General features: G+C 39.4%; 2 protein-coding genes and 2 non-coding genes across 4 annotated transcripts; 2 read left to right on the forward strand and 2 right to left on the reverse strand.

Moving 5' to 3' along the window:
- Nucleotides 1-1569: 1569 nt before the first annotated feature.
- On the reverse strand, nucleotides 1570-8328 carry LOC138892496 (uncharacterized). The gene is made up of 2 exons (XM_070176217.1): nucleotides 7991-8328; nucleotides 1570-1741 (listed from the first exon to the last, which is right to left on the reverse strand). Exons 1-2 carry the CDS (start codon nucleotides 8326-8328, stop codon nucleotides 1570-1572), a joined length of 510 nt encoding a protein of 169 aa, XP_070032318.1.
- A 3632-nt stretch (nucleotides 8329-11960) lies between these two features.
- LOC138892497 (uncharacterized) lies at nucleotides 11961-13019 on the reverse strand. The gene is made up of 3 exons (XM_070176218.1): nucleotides 12601-13019; nucleotides 12445-12541; nucleotides 11961-12239 (listed from the first exon to the last, which is right to left on the reverse strand). The coding sequence occupies exons 1-3, from the start codon at nucleotides 13017-13019 to the stop codon at nucleotides 11961-11963; spliced, it is 795 nt and encodes a 264-aa protein (XP_070032319.1).
- A 556-nt stretch (nucleotides 13020-13575) lies between these two features.
- LOC117274227 (small nucleolar RNA R71) lies at nucleotides 13576-13682 on the forward strand. The gene has a single exon (XR_004504323.1). It is a non-coding gene; the product is annotated as a small nucleolar RNA R71 (small nucleolar RNA).
- A 5774-nt stretch (nucleotides 13683-19456) lies between these two features.
- LOC117274228 (small nucleolar RNA R71) lies at nucleotides 19457-19563 on the forward strand. The gene has a single exon (XR_004504324.1). It is a non-coding gene; the product is annotated as a small nucleolar RNA R71 (small nucleolar RNA).
- Nucleotides 19564-19975: the final 412 nt, after the last annotated feature.

A 19975-nucleotide genomic window follows, 5' to 3' on the forward strand; every position in this document is an offset into this window, starting at 1 on the left:
TATTTACTACTCTTCTTTGTGCTAAAATAGGGGAAGAAAAGGCCATGGTTCTTCATGCTTAGGGCTAAAACATTTAGGTCTTTGATGTCATTGTTGTGTGTGAAATTTGTTCTTGCGTGTTGGGTGAGGTTGGTTGAGTGTGAGCATTTTATTGTTAAAAACATACTTGGGCAAGATGTGTGCTAAAATGGACTAAAAATAAACAAGAGAAATCGGTGCACAAATTGTTTGATGGAATGCCCAACCGAGCTATTACTGGGCGAGGAAGAAGACCTTCGCGATCGCGATGCCCACTTCCGCGATCCTGTAGGTCTAATTCTACTGAGAGTGAAAATTTCCCTTCACGATCGCGATTTCTCTTCTGTGATCATGTAGCCTTAATTTTGCTAAAAACAAAATTGTTCTTCGCGATCGCGTGCCAATTTCCGCATTCGCGATTCATTAGCTCCCAGGAAGCAAAATAGTAACTCTGCCAATTCTGATCCTAAGGCTTTTTGATCACTTTCTTTGGTCTAAATACTTCCTAATACAATGCTTTAAGTGCCCATACAGATGTTTAACATATTTACTCCTTTTGCAAGTACTTTGCGCTTGAAAATGGCTTCTGCACTAAATAAAAATGTTCGAGAATATGCCAAACAACTTGCCCAAGAGGAATACTTTGATCGGGACACATTTTCACCACTAAGATGTTCCCACCTCTATGACAAACAGTTATGTAGAAGCGTGATCAAGGAAAAAGTTATTCTTTTGGCCAAATTTGAAGGTCGATGGCCCGAGTTCTATGGAAGGTTGGTGTCGAGTGGATAGATTCGCTTTGCTGAGGAACCAAGAAAATCCAATCATTAAGTGACAAGGGAATTCTATGTGAATGCCTTAGAGACCGACTTCAAGAATGATTTGATTGTCACTGTCGGGCAAAGAAGTCCTCTTTGATCCAAAACTAAGAAATGCATGATATAATCTTCCCAATGCTGACAACAATGTCTACAGGGATAGAGCTAAAGACTTGGGGGCAAATGGTTTGTGGACCATTTATACGGCAGAAAGATGTCGAATTGGATAAAAAATCATTTAAGGATCGAGTCTTCTGAATTCACTATCGAAGCCAAAACTTGGATCTCTATTATCTGTACTCGATTCATGCCTTCACGTAATGAGACAGAGGTTACACTTGAGAAGGCAAGGGTGATTTGCGCTATCATGGAGGGCACACCAGTGAATGTGGGGCAAAATATTATAGATGAGATAACAGAGGTTGTTGCGGAGAGGACTAAAAGTTTATTTTTCCCATCCTTGATCACTCATTTATGCTATGAGGCGGGGATGGAGATGAGGCCAACAGAGAAAGAAAAGAATCCCGAGAAGTTCATTCATCCATTGTTGAGAAAGGGAGCAGGGAATGCATAGAAAAAAAAGGAAGATTGATGTAGCATCTTCCTCATTTGGACGGCTTCCTGACACCACTACTGAGATGCTCGATTCTTCCGTACCTACCACAAGGACTTCTACTGCCATTGTACCACTTGAGCAGGGACCTCTCACACTTAGGTATATCTCTCGCCAAGTCTATGGTATGGAGACACAGGTCTGCCAGTTTGTGGCTGGTCTCCCTTCTGGACCATCTAGAGAGAGCACATCTGCTGGTCCATCTGGTCCAGGAAAGAGTCCATCTTTGACATATCTTGTTCGAGAGTAGCATGCCATTAAAGCCAAATTGGGTAAGATTGAGAGGAGGCAGCTGAAGCAGAGAGAACATGAAAATAAGAAGAGCAAGTTCTTGACAAAAATGATGAGCACACTGAGAAAATTTTGCGGATCAACTGACGGTGACGAGGATGACTTGGAGCTCACAGTTTCCAGTACCTACAGCTTGGAGTGATGCAGATTTCAAGGAGCATGTCTCACATTTTACCTTGTTTTGTTTACTTGCACTGAGGACAGTGCAACACTTTAGGTTGGGGTGGCTCATTTATATGTGATAATGTATGTGGAGCATGACTATTTTGTGAACTTGACAAATTGGTTAACTTTTGTAGTTTATTGGTGATATGTTGTAGTTTATATCTTGCATGCTTGCACTAGTTTTTGTTTTTATTTTCTTTACTTTCTTTTCCTGTAGTATTATTAATTATACTCCTTGGTTTTTATTTATGTCACGGTTCTTTTCCAAGAAAATAATTTGAGTCAATTCGGGTGACTTTTCCCTATGATGGATAGCGTGACAGCTTTCTTAAGGGATTAGTCTTGTTTAGTTTTTCTCTTTTCAGGCAATTTTTTTATGTAGTTAGTTTTGTAGTTAGTAGTGAATAAATTAGTTATTGGGTGTTATCTTTTTGTCTATAAATCAATGTGTGTCTTATTTGGTGCCAACATATTTACACTTTAGCATTATGAATTGTTGGTAGTTTAAAATGAATGATGATTGAAGTGATAATCCTTGTTGTGACTTTTAGGTTATATTTTTGACTCTTTAATTCATTAAATAGTCTTTTAGGCTATATGTGATTTTCTTTGAGATCATTAATTCCAATTGGATTTTGGATTTATATTTCACTCGAGTTTGCATGTGCCATGTGTGGTGAGATTGGTTGTGAGTTCTTTTGCATTATTTGTAGTCTAGAATATGCAAGGAATGTGCTTCAAGGCAAAATCCTAGACTAACTTGATTTTAAAATGATGTTAGGCCTTCCTTAGACCGTTCTTTTGCCATAAATTTCCTACCCTTGCATATTTTCCGTAGTCAACCCCTTTTGAACCTTTAACCTTTTCTTTGGAAACTATGTTACAAGCTTTATCCTTTTGTTCTTTATTGATCTATCTATTCTCATCCCACTTCCCTAAGTGCTTTGAAAGTGTAAATATAGGCTAAAAGCCTAAGTTTGGGGGTGACAGTTGAAAAAGTTTTTATGTGAAAGTTACTTAAAAGATAAAGGTTAAAAAGTCAAAAATAACAAAATAGTGGAACCTTCCTTGGTTTTTGAAAATCAAAAAAAATATAAAAGAAGAAAAGGGAGGAAAAAATAAGGAGTTGTGAATATAGGGAAGACTAAATGGTGAAATGAAAAGTGAAGAAAGGCTAGAAAAGTGTTTGAAGGAAGTGTACTTTAATTGTTACAAATTGTAGTGCTTAGGGAGGTTTTGAGTTACTCTTACCCAAATTGTGTCCTACCTTAACCAAAAACCTACATTAAATCTTTCAAGTCCTACTTGATTTTGAACCAAGTGTGTCTACATTAGTGAATAAATACATGAAGGGAAAGCTTATGACACTACTTGTGTGCATTTGAATATCTTTGTATGAGAGAGAGTTAATTCTTTCCATTTGATATCCCATTTATATTTTAAATTGAAAATTTATATGTTGGGATTCTATCTTAAGTGTGAGGGCACATGAAATTTGAGTTGTGAATTTAATCCAGTCTCAAATTGGAAGGAATGAACAAAAGAAAGTTATTTGTGATAATGAGGCAAATTTGAAGCTTTAGTATCATAACATGATTGCTACTTTGATTAACGTGGTATTCGAGCACTTGAATTGAAATGAAATTTGAGAGAAGTTGGTGATTCATATGCTTTGGATTAATTATTGGTGCCGACCAAGGTCACTAGCTTGTGTTTAATTTGACCCTTTTTTGACTTGAAATGATGTTTGGTATGCCATTAGCTTAATTGTTGATTTTATTGAAGGATGTTCTTAGTTGTTGAATTGCTTGAGGACAAGCAATAGTTTAAGTTTGGGGTTTGATAAGTTGGTATTTTACCAACTTATCTCTTCTTGATACTTAGACTTTTGTATGATTTTGCTAAGAAACTAAGGCATTTGTTGAGGTTCATTGGCATATTTTAGGTATGATGTGATTTAGAGAAGATACGGAAGAAAACAAGTCAACATGTATTAAAATGTCAAAAATGGACTGCTTACAGTTAATGCCCTTCGCGATCGCGAAGAGTTTTATGCGACCGCGGAAGTCTAGGAGAATAGCTGTCACGACCCAATTTTCCTATAGGCCGTGATGGCGCTCAACATCGCCGCTAGGCAAGCCAACGCAGAACTAACCATGTACCTATTCTTTTGACATTTTCGAAATAGTTGATTTTAAATTATTAAATAAGGAAGAGGCGGCAAATTTGATAAAATAAAGCGCAACCAATTATAAGATCAAGTGTGATGAAATAAATATTCAAAAGCCATTAAGTGCCTACTAGTAAATAAATCCCAAGACCTGGTATCACAAGTGTATGAGCTACTAGTAGAATATAAAAAATACTAAGATATTGTTTGAAATAAAGAAGAAAGAAAGTAAATACAAAAGAAAGACTTCGGGTGCTGCAGAACGGGCTCGGAAGGCAGCTTACCGCTAAGCCTCGGAGTATCAAGAGTGCGCGTCAGGCTGATAACCAGATGCACCTGCCTCAGATCCTGCACGGTTAGTGCAGAAGTGTAGTGTGATTACATAAATAACATGTACCCATTAAGTATCAAGTCTAACCTCGAAGAAGTAGTGATGAGGGGTCAACTTCGACACTTACTATGGGCTAACAATAAAAATACCGAAAACTCTAAATAAGCATTAGTTATGTAAATAATAATAAAACTCAAAACATGCAGTGAATAAATAATTCCTTTACTAATGGTAAATATCAAGTCATGTTCCGTCGTTAAATAATTGTAACCTATCAAGCCAATAAAAACAATATCAGGTATAATTAGGCTCCAAGTGTTATTACACACGATTTATGCCGAGGTCGTACGTCCCGATCCCAAAATATATGTATGTATACTGTGTGCACTGCTGAGGGTTGAACGGCACGAACCATAGATGAATCTATTAACCTGCCGAGGCGAACGGCCCGCTCCTATGGGAGTAGAGAAATTTACCTTGCTCGCGGAACTACTTGCGACGCGATTGAACATAGATTTCTCAAAGTTATTATAAAATTTATTCAATTCTTCCCAACATAAGAAATCCAAACTGGGGACTTTAAATCTAAAAATTCTTAATCTCGGTTCTATGTAAGAGAATTAACAAGCATAACCAACATAACAGTGCAAACAAGACATGATGTGAACCTAAGACTACCCGGACATCACATGGAATATAGCTACGCACGGACTATCGTCACCTAGTGCATACGTAGCTCCTCACACAAATAATTTACAACAAAAATATACCTAAGGGGATGAGTTCCCTCTTACAAGGTTAGGCAAGAGACTTACCTCATTTTTAAGCTCACTTCCGATTCTCAAATTCGTTCTAAAGTCTCAACTCGGTGCCAAACGACTCGGAACTAGTCAAATATTATATAATTTAGTCAATACACGTTCAAAAGTTCATAATTTAACTATTAGAGTAATTACCCAACCCAAATTGGAAGATTCCTAAAATCCATGCCCGGGCCCACGTGCTCGGATTCCGGGAATGTTCGAAGAAAATCATTATCCATAACCTTACGAACTCAAATATATAATTTTCATCCCATTCCATAATCATTTCCGTGGTTAAATTTCATTTTTTATCAAAACCTAGGTTTTTCATCTAAACCCATGTTTTTCACAATTTTATATGTTAAAATCTACCCATAATCTATGTTTTAAACTCATGTTGTATAGAAATCACTTACCTCAAAGTGCTAGGTGAAACTCCCTCTCCAAAAGCTCCAAAATCTCCCAATGAATGAAAGAAATGAATCAAAAATGGTTTAACTCCCGACTTAAATGAACCTCACTGCCCAGCGATTTTTCGCACCTGCGATGACACTGTCGCACTTGCGATTCCGCTTCTGCGGACAAAAACCATGCAGGTGCGGACCAAGCCTTGGTCGACCTCCTCTGCTTCTACGACCAAAGGCTTGCATCTGCAAGCCCGCTTCTACAGCGAGCGCGTCGTACCTGCGACCCTATTCTGCTTCTGCGATCGCCCCCTTCGCACCTGTGCCTCCGCAGGTGCGGTCCCTACCTCGCTTCTGCGATAACTGGGCAGCCTACGTTGGGCCTCTTCTGCGGCTGCTGGCTCACTTCTGCGAGCTCGCACCTGCGGCTGGCCCTCCGCAGGTGCGATTGCACTAGAAGCTGGGTGCTTCAGCTATCCAACTAAGGCCAAATGACTTCCGCGCATCGTCCGAATGGCATCCGGAGCCCCCGAGGCCCTCACCCAAATGTACCAACAAGTTTGAAATCATAAAATGGACTCGCTCGCACTCTCGGAACACAGATAACAATATTAAAAGTAAGAATCATACGCCAAAACCAATAGAATCAACTTATGAACATCAAGTTCTTCCAACTTACTCTAAACGCACCGAATCCTACCTAAACTACTCGGAATGACGCCAAATTTTGCGTGCAAGTCTTAAATAACCATACTGAACTATTCCCAGGCTCGGAATCCCAATTGTACCTCGATAACACCAAATCCTACTTCAAACCAAATTTAAAGAACTTTAAGACCTTCAATGTGCCAACTTCCAATATTAAGCGTCAAAACGCTCCCGGGTCATCCAAAACCCGATCCGAACATACGCCCAAGTCCAAAATCATCATACAAACCTATTGGAACCGTCAAATCCCAGTTCCGAGGTCGTTTATGCAAAATGTTGACTCAAGTAAAACTTAGCCCTTTTTAGCCAACCCTAAGGAACCAAGTGTTCCGATTTCAATCTGAACCCTTCCATATCCCGAACTAGCCATCCTTGCAAGTCATAAAGCAGTAAAAGCACATATGGGGAGTCTTATTTATGGGAATAGGGATCTAGAAACTAAAACGACCGGTCGGGTCGTTACATTCTCCACCTCTTAAACAAACGTTCGTCCTCGAACAGGTCTAGAATCATACCTGGAGTACCGAATAAGTGTGGATATCTGCTCCACATGTCCTCCTCGGCCTCCAAAGTCGCCACCTCGACCGGTTGGCCCCTCCACTAAAAGTTTACCACAGAAATCTTCTTGGACCTCAACTGGCGAACCTACCTATCTACAATGGTAATTGGCTCCTCCTCATAACCTAGGCTCTCATCTAGCTGAACCGGGCTAAAGTCTAACACATGCAACCTATTGGCATGATACCTATGGAGCATAGACACGTGGAACACCGGATGAACTCTCGATAGACTGGGAGGCAAAGTAAGCTCAAAAGCAACCTCCCCAACTCGTCTCAACACCTCAAATGGACTTATAAACCTTGGGCTCAACTTTCCCTTCTTCCCGAACCTCATAATTCCCTTCATCGGCAAGACCTTCAAGAAAACTTTCTCGCCCACCATAAATGATAAATCATGCGCCTTCTGATCAGCGTAACTCTTCTGTCTGGGCTGTGCTGTGCGAAGTCACTCCTGAATCAACTTTACCTTTTCCAAGGCATCCTTCACCAAATCAGTACCATATAGCCTAGCCCCGCCGGGCTCAAACCATCCGATGGGCGAACAACACCGCCGACCATACAAAGCCTCAAATGGAGCCATCTCAATACTGGAGTGATAACTGTTGTTGTATGCAAATGCGGACAAAGGCAAGAATCGATCCCACTGCCCTCTGAAGTCAATCACACATGCCCTAAGCATATCCTCCAAGATTTGGACTATCCGCTCTGACTGCCCGTCGGTCTGCGGATGAAAGGTTGTGTTGAGCTCTACCCGGGTCCCCAACTCACTTTGTATTGCCCTCCAGAAATGCAAAGTAAACTGAGGGCCTCTATCTGATATAATGAAAATAGGCACCCCATGCAAACGAACAATCTCCTGAATATAAATCTGGGCCAACCTCTCTGAAGAATACATGGTCACAACCGGAATGAAGTGTGCCGACTTGATCAACCTGTCGATAATGACCCAAACTGCATAAAACTTCTGCAAGGTCTGCGGCAACCCAACTACGAAATCCATAGTAATGTGCTCCCATTTCCACTTAGATATAGTCATTTGTTAGAGTAAGCCACCTGGCCTCTGATGCTCATAATTGACCTGCTAGCAATTTAGGCACCTCGCTACATACCCAACTACGTCCTTCTTCATCCGCTGCCACCAATAATGTTGCCTCATGTCACGATACAACTTCGTAGAACCTGGATGAAAAGAATACCGAGAACTGTATGCCTCCTCTAGGATCTTCTCCCTCAAGCCATCAACATTTGGAACACATAGGCAACCCAGAAGTCGCAGAACACCATCCTCGCCAATAGTAACTTCCTTGGCACCACCCTGTAGTACCGTCTCTCTAAGAACCAACAAGTGTGGATCATCGAGCTGGCGAGCCTTGATCTGCTTGAATAGTGATAACTGAGCGACGACGCATGCAAGAACTCGACTGAGCTCTGAAATATCCAACCTCATAAGTCTGTTAGCCGACAACTGAATGTCCAAAGCTAGTAGCCTCTCCTCTGCTTAAATGAAAGCCAAACTACCCATACTCTCCGCCTTTCTGCTCAAGGCATCCGCAACTACATTCGTCTTTCTCGGATGATAAAGGATAGTGATATCATAGTCCTTTAGTAACTCAAGCCACCTGCGCTGCCTTAAATTGAGATCCCTCAGCTTGAACAAATACTGCAAGCTATGATGATCGGTGTAAACCTCACAGGACACCCCATAAAGATAATGCCTTCAGATCTTAAGAGCATAAACAATCGTGGCCAACTCCAAATCGTGTACAGGGTAATTCTTCCCGTAGGGCTTTAGCTGAAATGAAGCATATGCAATAACTCACCCTTCCTGCATCAATACACAACCCAAAGCAACACATGAAGCATCGCAATTGATGAGCGCAAAACACATACTTAAATATGCTCGCTAGTCGAAAATAGTATAATATAATATCGTATCCACAAGGATTGGAGTAAAAATGTATTATCGTAGTTTGTAGCTAGATTGCTATCCAAGATAATCAACAGTTGAGAAATATGTGACTTAAAACTAAAATTAACTAGGAATCTAAAACTAATTGACGAATGATAAATCGAAACAAAAGTAAGCAAGGAAGACATCAATGGGAGAAATTAGGGATTGATTGGATAGGTGCAAGATAAATGTCTGGGATTTAACTCAAGTTAATTCACTTCTAATGTTCAAGAGAGTCTCTCGAATTCACTCAATTATTAGTTCAAACGTTTAGTAGAAACTCCTCTCTCGATTAAGTCTCAACCTCACAATATGAACCAATTTAAGCTCGGTGAAGATATGCACGACTTTGTAGTGGATTGGTCTTTAGGAGAACCTCTCTCGATTATCCTCCTAACTAGGTTTAATCAACAATTCAATTAGCCTCTTTCGATTACTAAGAATAATTAATGAATTCAACCAATAAGATAATGCAAAGATATCACAAGTTATGCCTCTCTCGATTACATGAACATGTGAATATAGATGCAACTATTAAAATATCCAAAACGATTCAATATATAAAAACTAGAGTTATAATCTGCAAACAAATATCAATATACCAAATCCATCAAACCCTAAAGGGAATTACTCCATATATGTGGAGTAATTCATCACAAATAAGTTTAAGTTAAAGGAAAGCATAAACGATCCAAACTCTTGTCTTGAGTGAGGATTGAATGATGAAATCCTTGTGATCTTGCTTCTCCCACTTCTGCTTAGCCTCCTTAGGTCTTAGATGTGTCAAAAGTCCTCAAAATAATGTTTTTCCATATATATATACCAAGTAGGGTCGAGCCCAGATGAAAATACCTTTTCATGCGCGAAATAGGACTACTACTCTATAAAAATTGCACAGGCGTGCCGCATGGGGCGACGCGCCATACAGGGCATTAGTGGGGAAATCCAGAGAGTTGATTTCTGTCAGACAGTAGGATTTTACATAGGCGCGGCACCCCATGCGCCGTACTAGTGTTGTTTTCTCAGAGTCCAGATTTTTCTTGACTTTTTGATATCCAGGCGTGGTTTTCGACCTCCGAACGCGATTCCGACTTAATCCCTTGAGGTTTTACTCAGACTTCAATGCTCCAAATCACTCGAATTCAATCTGTGACATCAACATAGCTCGAATTCCTCCTACAAGGTATAAAATACATAATTAGTTCAAAACACTAGCGATTAAAGCTCAAACTCAATTAAAGTGCAGTAAATTAGAGTGCAATAAGCGACTAAAATACGAGATTATAGCCTACCATCAATACCCTACATTTTAAACCATTGCTCGTCCTCGAGCAATCAAACTACACTTTATAAAGACACGACCTTTTTAAACAATTCTCCTAACTCATCATACCAAGAATTATAACATAAACTAAGCACAATAGTGTAGCATCCTAGCCTCAAGAATTGTCTCACAATTACCATGCATTATTTGTAACCCACTCACTTACTCTAACACAGAGGTCAACGACATTACCTTTCCTTTGTGAATCAAGTGCCCTAACACAACAATAGAAAGTAGTTCCACACACAATAGATATTAAGAACAATTAGGAACTCAAGATAGAAAGAATTCGCTCACTCTCAGAAACAACATTCATATGCCACAAAAGATGCACCATAGGCTTGCCCGTAGTGTACAACTCTACTAATTGAGCTTATTCAGTCAAGGATCAAATAGGACTTTATTTTGGTTGTAATGTAGGCTGTAGGACGGGTAGGATACATTTGGATATAGTAACTACACCTCCCTAAGAACTTTAATACGTAAACATTAACAATTTAAACCCCACACTTGTGTTGAACCAAACCCCAACCTTCTCAACATATTAAGACCAAGCTCCCAATTTCTTTAAGCAAAGACAAAGCAAGATTTACCACTAGGAAGGAATAATTTCGTTTTATAATATATACAAACACTTGTTTTTTCCTTTTTCTAGATTCCGATTTTCTCTTCTTCTTTTTTTCCAATTCCCTACAAGTGGCTCTTACATTTCTTTTCCAAATAGTGCACCTTTCTCCTTTTTCTATAGTTCCACTCAATAACCCAACCATACCTCCACTTAGCTTTTAACAAGCTCATAACAAATTCAAGTGCTCAAGAGAGGTAGAAGGTTCAAACAAATGGTCAATTCAAACAAAATGGATCAGGCTCGTAGTGTGGTTGCCAAAGAAATAGGAATACAGGCTCAACGGGGCTAACTACGATACACATTCATTAGGTGGGTCACAGGCAAATATCTGGCTCAACAAAGAAATGCCTATATCACTTCCTAGCCTAAACAAGACTTCTATTTTGCCTTGCAAACACACGGTGCAAGACATCAACTGACATGCACAGAATATCAACAAAATCTCACACACACATTGGCATAAAACTCACTCAGGATCGGATTTATCCAGACTCTCTAGGTAAAGCAGTTAAGCAAAGTCATAATCAACCAATTTAAGGCACTATGCAATAGTCAAGAGTTGAGCCTAGGCATCACAACTAAGGCACTCACCACTCTCAAAGCACAACAAAGTCAAGAAATATTGTCTCCACTTATCACTACGACACGAGATTTTATTCCTAATAAAAGAAAAACTAACTACACCCGGTTCAAACAAAATCCTTGGAAAAGAACCGTGGCACAAAGAAAAAACAAGGGGGAATTAATACACTACCTAACAAAAGAAAATCTTTTTGCCTTTTTTCTTTCGACTTTAATCCCTCAAGAAACCCATTGAATGATATCCAACGTTAGGCAAAATCGAAAATTTAAAAGTTTTATGCTTTTTTTTTAAATGTTTTCTTCTAACTAATAAAAAGCAAAACAAACTAAAACTAATATACATACAACATAAAAATATCCCCCACCCCACACTTTAAATTGTGGCATGTCCCCATGACACACAATTAAAAAGCAAGAGGTAAAGGAAACTTCCCTGAATTTCTAGTCAGGGTCTGAATCAAAGTCGGGCTCCATTCTTCTCGCCCGAACTAGTGCACACATCCACGCAGACAGCTTCTTCTTGGCCTTCTTGGGGTACACCCCACACTTATCTTTTTCAATAACTGGAGCCTTCTCCTTCGAACTCTTCACTTTTCACTCAACATTTGCAGCTGGCTTCTCCTTTCTCACCCCCATTTCTACATTCATCTCGAAAGTCATCGTCTCCTCACCCACTCTAAGCATGAGTTTTCTATCATGTATGTCTAAGATTGCTCTACCTGTTGCTAAGAATGGTCTTCCTAAGATAAGGGGGACCTCTTTGTTCTCTTCCATCTTCACCACTATGAAATCTACAGGAAATACAAACTTATCTACCCAAACTAAGACATCTTCCACTATCCCTTTGGGTATGATAGTTGTTTGGTCTGCCAGCTACAAAGATATTGGTGCAGACCTTATCTTTCCAATCTCATTCTCCAGCTTCCTGTAAAGAGACAAAGGCATTAAATTAATTGAGGCACCCGAATCACATAAAGACTTATCTAAATTAAGAGTGCCTAACGAGCAAGGTATAGTAAAATTCCCTAGATCTCCACACTTTTGTGGGAGTTTGTTTTGTAAGATTGCACTGCAATACTCTGTGAGCTTGACCACTGAGGTCTCTTCTATCTTCCTCTTCTTTGTAAGGATCTCCTTCAAGAACTTGGCATAAGCTGGCATTTATGAAAGAACTTCTGTGAATGGCAATTTTACATTAACATGTCTCAGCATATTTAGAAATCTCTCAAACTACTTGTCTAACTTTTCTCTATACAGCTTTTGGGGAAAAGGTAGAGCAGGCATGTGCTTGCTCTCTTCATGTTCCTCCCTTTTTGAAGTTTCCTCCTTCTTTTTCTCAGATCCCTTCTTGACTTTCTTCTTCTTATCAACTTCAATTTTCAGCTGCTCCCCAATTTCTTTTTCAGGTACCACCTCTTTTTGGACTGGAGTGGGATCTTTCAACACTTGCCCGCTTCTGAAAGTCATAGCATTCACTGTTTCTTTGGGATTTCTCTTGGTATCAGCTGGCAAAGTACCTAGGACTCTCTCAGATAATATTGTTGCTATATGTCCTACTTGTCTCTCTAAATTTCGCAACCCAATGCCCAATTCTTTGATCACTGCACCATGAGCATCTAATCTCTCATCTGTCTTGACAATGAAGGACTTCATTAAATCTTCTAGCCCCGGCTGAGTTTAATGTTGAGGCTGGAACTGCGGCCTCTACTGATTTTGGAAGCCTGGGGCTCCTTGTCCCTGGAATCTGGAGTTGTTTTGTTGCCATGCATTTGCAGTTCCTCCAGGTGAACTCCATGAAACACCGGGGTGCTTCTTACCCATTGCATTGAAATAATAATTTCCCATAGCATTCACTTCCTCAGTTGAGGCTTGACACCCATGAGTAGGGTGTCATCTTCCACAAATATCACATGCTACATGAGGTTCACTCTATATCAAAGCTAAGGTCAGTCTTTGTATTTCTTTTGCCATTACCTTAAGCTGCACCTGCACCGATGTGTTAGCATCAACTTGGTGAACACCAGTGGATCTTCTTCTTTCAGCACTCTTAGAGGGCCACTGATTTGCATCTTCAGACAACTCATCTAGAATTATGACTATCTCCTCTAGAGTCTTCTTCATCAACGGGCCACCAGCTGCATTACTCAATGTTCTACGTGAGGCCGGTGTCAATCCATCCCAAAAATCCTTGAGTTGCATCCAGAGTTCAATTCCGCTATGTTGACATTTTCAAACTAACTCCTTAAACCTCTCCCAAGCTTCAAACACAGTTTCAGCATCTTTCTGGCAGAAGTTATGGATTTTTCTTCTAAACTTGCCCATCTTAGATGAGGAGAAATATTTATCAATAAATTTTCTGGTCATCTCCTCCCATGTTCTAATTGATCCCTGGGGCAAGCTTCTAAGCCACTGCTTTGCATCATATTTGAGTGTGAAGGGGAATGCCCTTAAGTAAACTGCATCTTGTGAAACACCATTGTATTAAAAGGTGTTCATAATCTCCTCGAAGTCCATTAGTTGTGTATTTGGATCTTCGTTCATCTTCCCTCTGAAGACACTGCTGTTTTGTAGAGTTTGAAACAACCCTTGCTTCAATTCGAAATTGTTCGCTGCAACTGGAGGTGGTCTAATACTTGACAATCCTTGGTTGTAGACTGGTCTAGCATAATTTCCAAGTGGTCTCCCAGCCCCGGGAGGTATATTTCTGAACTGGTCTGCACCTAAGGGTTGATTCTAAGCTATTCTCCGAGCCCTCTCCTCCTCAAATACAAGTTGTGCATTTTGAAGAGTTGTTTCCTCCGCATATCATGTAGCCTTTTCTATTTTCTAGGCTGCCTCTCTTGCAGCCAAATTAACATTATCATCATCTCCAGCCATAGTTTCTTTGGTTGAGGATTGCCCAACCTTCTCTATATTCTCAGGGATATTTCCTTCCTCCCTCAGTTGTCGTAGTTGTTTTTCTATTTCTGGTTCGTATGGTAGCAATCCCTTCCCAGAAGATCGAGCCATGCACCACTCTTACCTGCAACCTGCGCATAGTAAGAGAACACCAACCGTAAAAAGCGAAAAAATAAAATAAAAATAAAAAATCCTAAATTAGCACTACAACTATTTCAAACACTATTGATTGCCATTCCCCGGCAACGGCGCCAAAATTTGACGAGCGCAAAACACACACTTAAATATGATCGCTAGTTGAATATAGCATAATATAATATCGTATCCAGAGGGATTTGTGTTAAACAGCATTATCGTAGTTTGTAGCTAGATTGCTATCCAATATAATCAACAGTTGTGAATGATGTGACTTAAAACTAAAATTAACTAAGAATCTAAAGCTAATTGACGAATGACAATCGAAACAAAAGTAAGCAAGGAAGATATCAATGGGAGAAAATAGGGATTGATTGGATAGGTGCAAGATAAATGTTTGGAATTTAGCTAGATTGCTATCCAAGATAATCAACAGTTGTGAATGATGTGACTTAAAACTAAAATTAACTAAGAATCTAAAGCTAATTGACGAATGACAATCGAAACAAAAGTAAGCAAGGAAGATATCAGTGGGTGAAAATAGGGATTGATTGGATAGGTGCAAGATAAATATTTGGAATTTAACTCTAGTTAATTCACTTCTAATATTCAAGTGAGTCTCTCGAATTCACTCAATTATTAGTTCAAATGTTTAGTAGAAATTCCTCTCTTGATTAAGTCTCAACCTCACAATATGAACCAATTTAAGCTCGGTGAAGATATGCATGACTTCGTAGTGGATTGGTCTTTAGGAGAACCTCTCTCGATTATCCTCCTAACTAGGTTTTAATCAACAATTCAACTACCCTCTTTCAATTACTAAGAAGAATTATTGAATTCAACCAATAAGATAATGCAAAGATATCACAAGTTATGCCTCTCACGATTACATGAACATATGAATATAGATTCAACTATTAAAATATCCAAAATGATTCAATACATACAAACTAGAGTTATAATCCGCAAACAAATATCAATACACCAAATCCATCAAAACCTAAAGGGAACTACTCCATATATGTGGAGTAATTTATCACAAATAAGTTTAAGTTAAAGGAAAGCATAAACGATCCAAACTCTTGTCTTGAGTGAGGATTGAATGATGAAATAATTGTGCTCTTGCTTCTCCCACTTCTCCTTAGCCTCCTTAGGTCTTAGATGTGTCAAAAGTCCTCAAAATAATATTTTTCCATCTATATATACCAAGTAGGGTCGGACCCAGATGAAAGCACCTTTTCCTGCGCGAAATAGGACAACTACTCTGTAAAAATTGCACAGGCGTGGTTTTTTACAGGGCATTAGTGGGGAAATCCAAAGAGTTGTTTTCTCAGAGTCTAGACTTTTCTTAAATTTTTGATATCCAGATGTGGTTTTCGACCCCCGAACGCGATCCCGACTTAATCCCTTGAGGTTTTACTCAGACTTCAATGCTCCAAATCACTCGAATTCAATCTGTAACATCAACATAGCTCGGAATCCTCCTACAAGGCATAAAATACACAATTAGTTCAAAACAGTAGCGATTAAAGCTCAAACTCAATTAAAGTGCAGTAAATTAGAGTTCAATAAGCGACTAAAATACGAGATTATAGCCTACCATCAACACCCCACACTTAAACCATTTCTCGTCCTCGAGCAATCAAACTACACTTTAAAAAGACACGGCCTTTTTAAACAATTCTCATAACTCATCATACCAAGAATAATTAACATAAACTAAGCACAATAGTGTAACATCCTAGCCTCAAGAATTGTCTCACAAGTACCATGCATTATTTGTAACCCGCTCACTTACTCTAACACAGACGTCAACGACATTACCTTTCCTTCGTGAATCAAGTGCCCTGACACAACAATAGAAAGTAGTTCCACACACAATAGATATTAAGAACAATTAGGAACTCAAGTTAGAAAGAATTCGCTCACTCTCAGAAACAACATTCATATGCCACAAAAGATGCACCATAGGCTTGCCCGTAGTGTACAACTCTAATAATTGAGCTCATTCAGTCAGGGATCAAATAGGACTTTATTTTGGTTGTAATGTAGGCTACAGGACGATTAGGATACATTTGGATATAGTAACTACACCTCCCTAAGTACTTTAATACATAAACATTAACAATTTAAACCCCACACTTGTGTTGAACCAAACCCCAACCTCCACAACATATTAACACCAAGCTCTCAATTTCTTAAAGAACAGACAAAGCAAGATTTACCACTAGCAAGGAATAAAAAAATTTATAATTTATACAAACACTAATTTTGTTTTACCTTTTTCTAGATTCCGATTTTCTCTTCTTCGTTTTTTCCAATTCCCTACAAGTGGATCTCACAATTCTTTTCCAAACAGTGCACCTTTCTCCTTTTTCTATAGTTCCACTCAATAACCCAACCATACCTCCACTTAGCTTTTAACAAGCTCATAAAAAATTCAAGTGCTCAAGAGAGGTAGAAGGTTCAAACAAATTGTTAATTTAAACAAAATGGATCAGGCTCGTAGTGTGGTTGCCAAAGAAATAGGAATACAGGATCAACGGGGTTAACTACGATACACATTCATTAGGTGGGTCACAGGCAAATATCTGACTCAATAAAGAAATGCATATATCACTTCCTAGCCTAAACAAGACTTCTCTTTTGCTTTGCAAACACACGGGGCAAGACATCAACTGACACGCAAGAATATCAACAAAATCTCACACACACATTGGCACAAAACTCACTCAGGATCAGATTTATCCCGACTCTCTAGTTAAAGTAGTTAAGCAAAGTCATAATCAACCAATTTAAGGCATTATACAATAGTCAAGAACTGAGCCTAGGCGTCACAACTAAGGCACTCACCACTCTCAAGGCACAACAAAGTCAAGAAATATTGTCTCCACTTATCACTACGACACAAGATTTTTATTCCTAATAAAAGAAACACTAACTACACCCGGTTCAAACAAAACCCTTGGAAAAGAACCATGGCACAAAGAAAAAATAAGGGGGAATTAATACACTACCTAACAATAGAAAATTGTTTTTCCTTTTTTCTTTCGACTTTAATCCCTCAAGAAACCCGTCGAATGATATCCATCGTCGGGGAAAAATCAAAAATTTAAAACATTTATGCTTTTTTTTTAAGTTTTTTCTTCTAACTATTAAAAAGCAAAACAAACTAAAACTAATATACATACAACATACAAATCTCCCCCACCCCACACTTTAAGTTATGGCATGTCCCCATGAAACACAATTAAAAAGCAAGAGGTAAAGAAAACTTCCCTGAATTTCTAGTCAGGGTCTGAATCAAAGTCGGGCTCCATTCTTCTCGCCCGAACTAGTGCACACATCCACGCAAACAGCTTCTTCTCAACCTTCTTGGGGTACACCCCAGACTTATCTTTTTCAATCACTGGAGCCTTCTCCTTCGAACTCTTCACTTTCCACTCAACACTTGCAGCTGGCTTCTCCTTTCTCACCCCTGTTTCTACATTCATCTCGAAAGTCATCGTCTCCTCACCCACTCTAAGCATGAGTTTTCTATTATGTATGTCTAAGATTGCTCTACCTGTTGCTAAGAATGGTCTTCCTAAGATAAGGGGGGCCTCTTTGTTCTCTTCCATCTTCACCACTATGAAATCTACAGGAAATACAAACTTATCTACCCGAACTAAGACATCTTCCACTATCCCCTCGGGTATTATAGTTGTTTGGTCTGCCAGCTACAAAGATATTGGTGCAGACCTTATCTCTCCAATCTCATTCTCTAGCTTTCTGTAAATAGACAAAGGCATTAAATTAATTGAGGCATCCGAATCACATAAAGACTTATCAAAATTAAGAGTGCCTAACGAGCAAGGTATAGTAAAATTCCTAGATCTCCACACTTTTGTGAGAGTTTGTTTTGCAAGATTGCGCTGCAATGCTCTGTGAGCTTGACCACTGAGGTCTCTTCTATCTTCCTCTTCTTTCTAAGGATCTCCTTCAAGAACTTAGCATAAGCTGGCATTTGTGAAAGAACTTCTGTGAATGGCAAATGTACATTAACGTGTCTCAGCATATCTAGAAATCTCTCAAACTGCTTGTCCAACTTTTCTCTATATAGCTTTTGGGGAAAAGGTAGAGCAAGCATGTGCTTGCTCTCTTCATGTTCCTCCCGTCTTGAAGTTTCCTCCTTTTTCTTTTTCTCAGCTCCCTTCTTGACTTTCTTCTTCTTATCAACTTCATTTTTTAGCTGCTCCCCAATTTCTTTTTCAGGTACCACCTCTTTTTGGACTGGAGTGGGATCTTTCAACACTTGCCCACTTCTCAAAGTCACAGCATTCACTGTTTCTTGGGGATTTCTCTCGGTATCAGCTGGCAAAGTACCTGGGACTCTCTCAGATAATATTGTTGCTATATGTCCCACTTGTCTCTCCAAATTTCAAAACCCAATGCCCAATTCTTTGATCGCTGCATCATGAGCATCTAATTTCTCATCTGTCTTGGTAATGAAGGACTTCATTAGATCTTCTAGCCCCGGCTGAGTTTGATGTTAAGGCTGGAACTGCGGCCTCTGTTGATTTTGGAAGCCTGGGGCTCCTTGTCCATGGAATCTGGAGTTGTTTTGTTGCCATGCATTCGTAGTTCCCCCAGGTGAACTCCATGAAACACCGGGGTTCTTCTTACCCATTGCATTGAAATAATAATTTCCCATAGCATTCACTTTCTCAGTTGAGGCTTGACACCCATGAGTAGGGTGTTATCTTCCACAAATATCACATGCTATATGAGGTTCACTCTATATCGAAGCTAAGGTCAGCCTTCGTATTTCTTTTGCCATTGCATTAAGCTGCACCTGCACCGATGTGTTAGCATCAACTTGGTGAACACCAGTTGATCTTCTTCTTTCATCACTCTTAGAGGGTTACTGATTTGCATCTCCAGACAACTCATCTAGAATTGTGACTATCTCCTCTGGAGTCTTCTTCATTAATGGGCCTCCATCTGTATTACTCAATGTTCTACGTGAGGCCGGTGTCAATCCATCCAAAAAATCCTTGAGTTGCATCCAAAGTTCAATTCCGCTATGTTGACACTTTCGAACTAACTCCTTAAATCTCTCCCAAGCTTCAAACATAGTTTCAGTATCTTTCTGGCAGAAGTTATGGATTTTTCTTCTAAACTTGCCCTTCTTAGATGAGGAGAAATATTTATCAAGAAATTTTCTGGTCTTCTCCTCCCATGTTCTAATTGATCCCGGGGGCAATCTTCTAAGCCACTGCTTTGCATCATCTTTGAGTGTGAAGGGGAATGCCCTTAAGTAAACTGCATCTTGTGAAACACCATTGTATTAAAAGGTGTTCATAATCTCCTCGAAGTCCATTGGATGTGTATTTGGATCTTCGTTCATCTTCCCTCTGAAGACACAGATGTTTTGTAGAGTTTGAAACAACACTTGCTTCAATTCAAAATTGTCCGCTGCAACTGGAGGTGGTCTAATACTTGACAATCCATGGTTGTAGACTGGTCTAGCATAATTGCCAAGTGGTCTCCTAGCCCAGGGCGGTATATTTCTGAACTGTTCTGCACATAAGGGT

This window comes from Nicotiana tomentosiformis, chromosome 5, assembly GCF_000390325.3.
Source record: "Nicotiana tomentosiformis chromosome 5, ASM39032v3, whole genome shotgun sequence".
Lineage (NCBI taxonomy): Eukaryota > Viridiplantae > Streptophyta > Magnoliopsida > Solanales > Solanaceae > Nicotiana > Nicotiana tomentosiformis.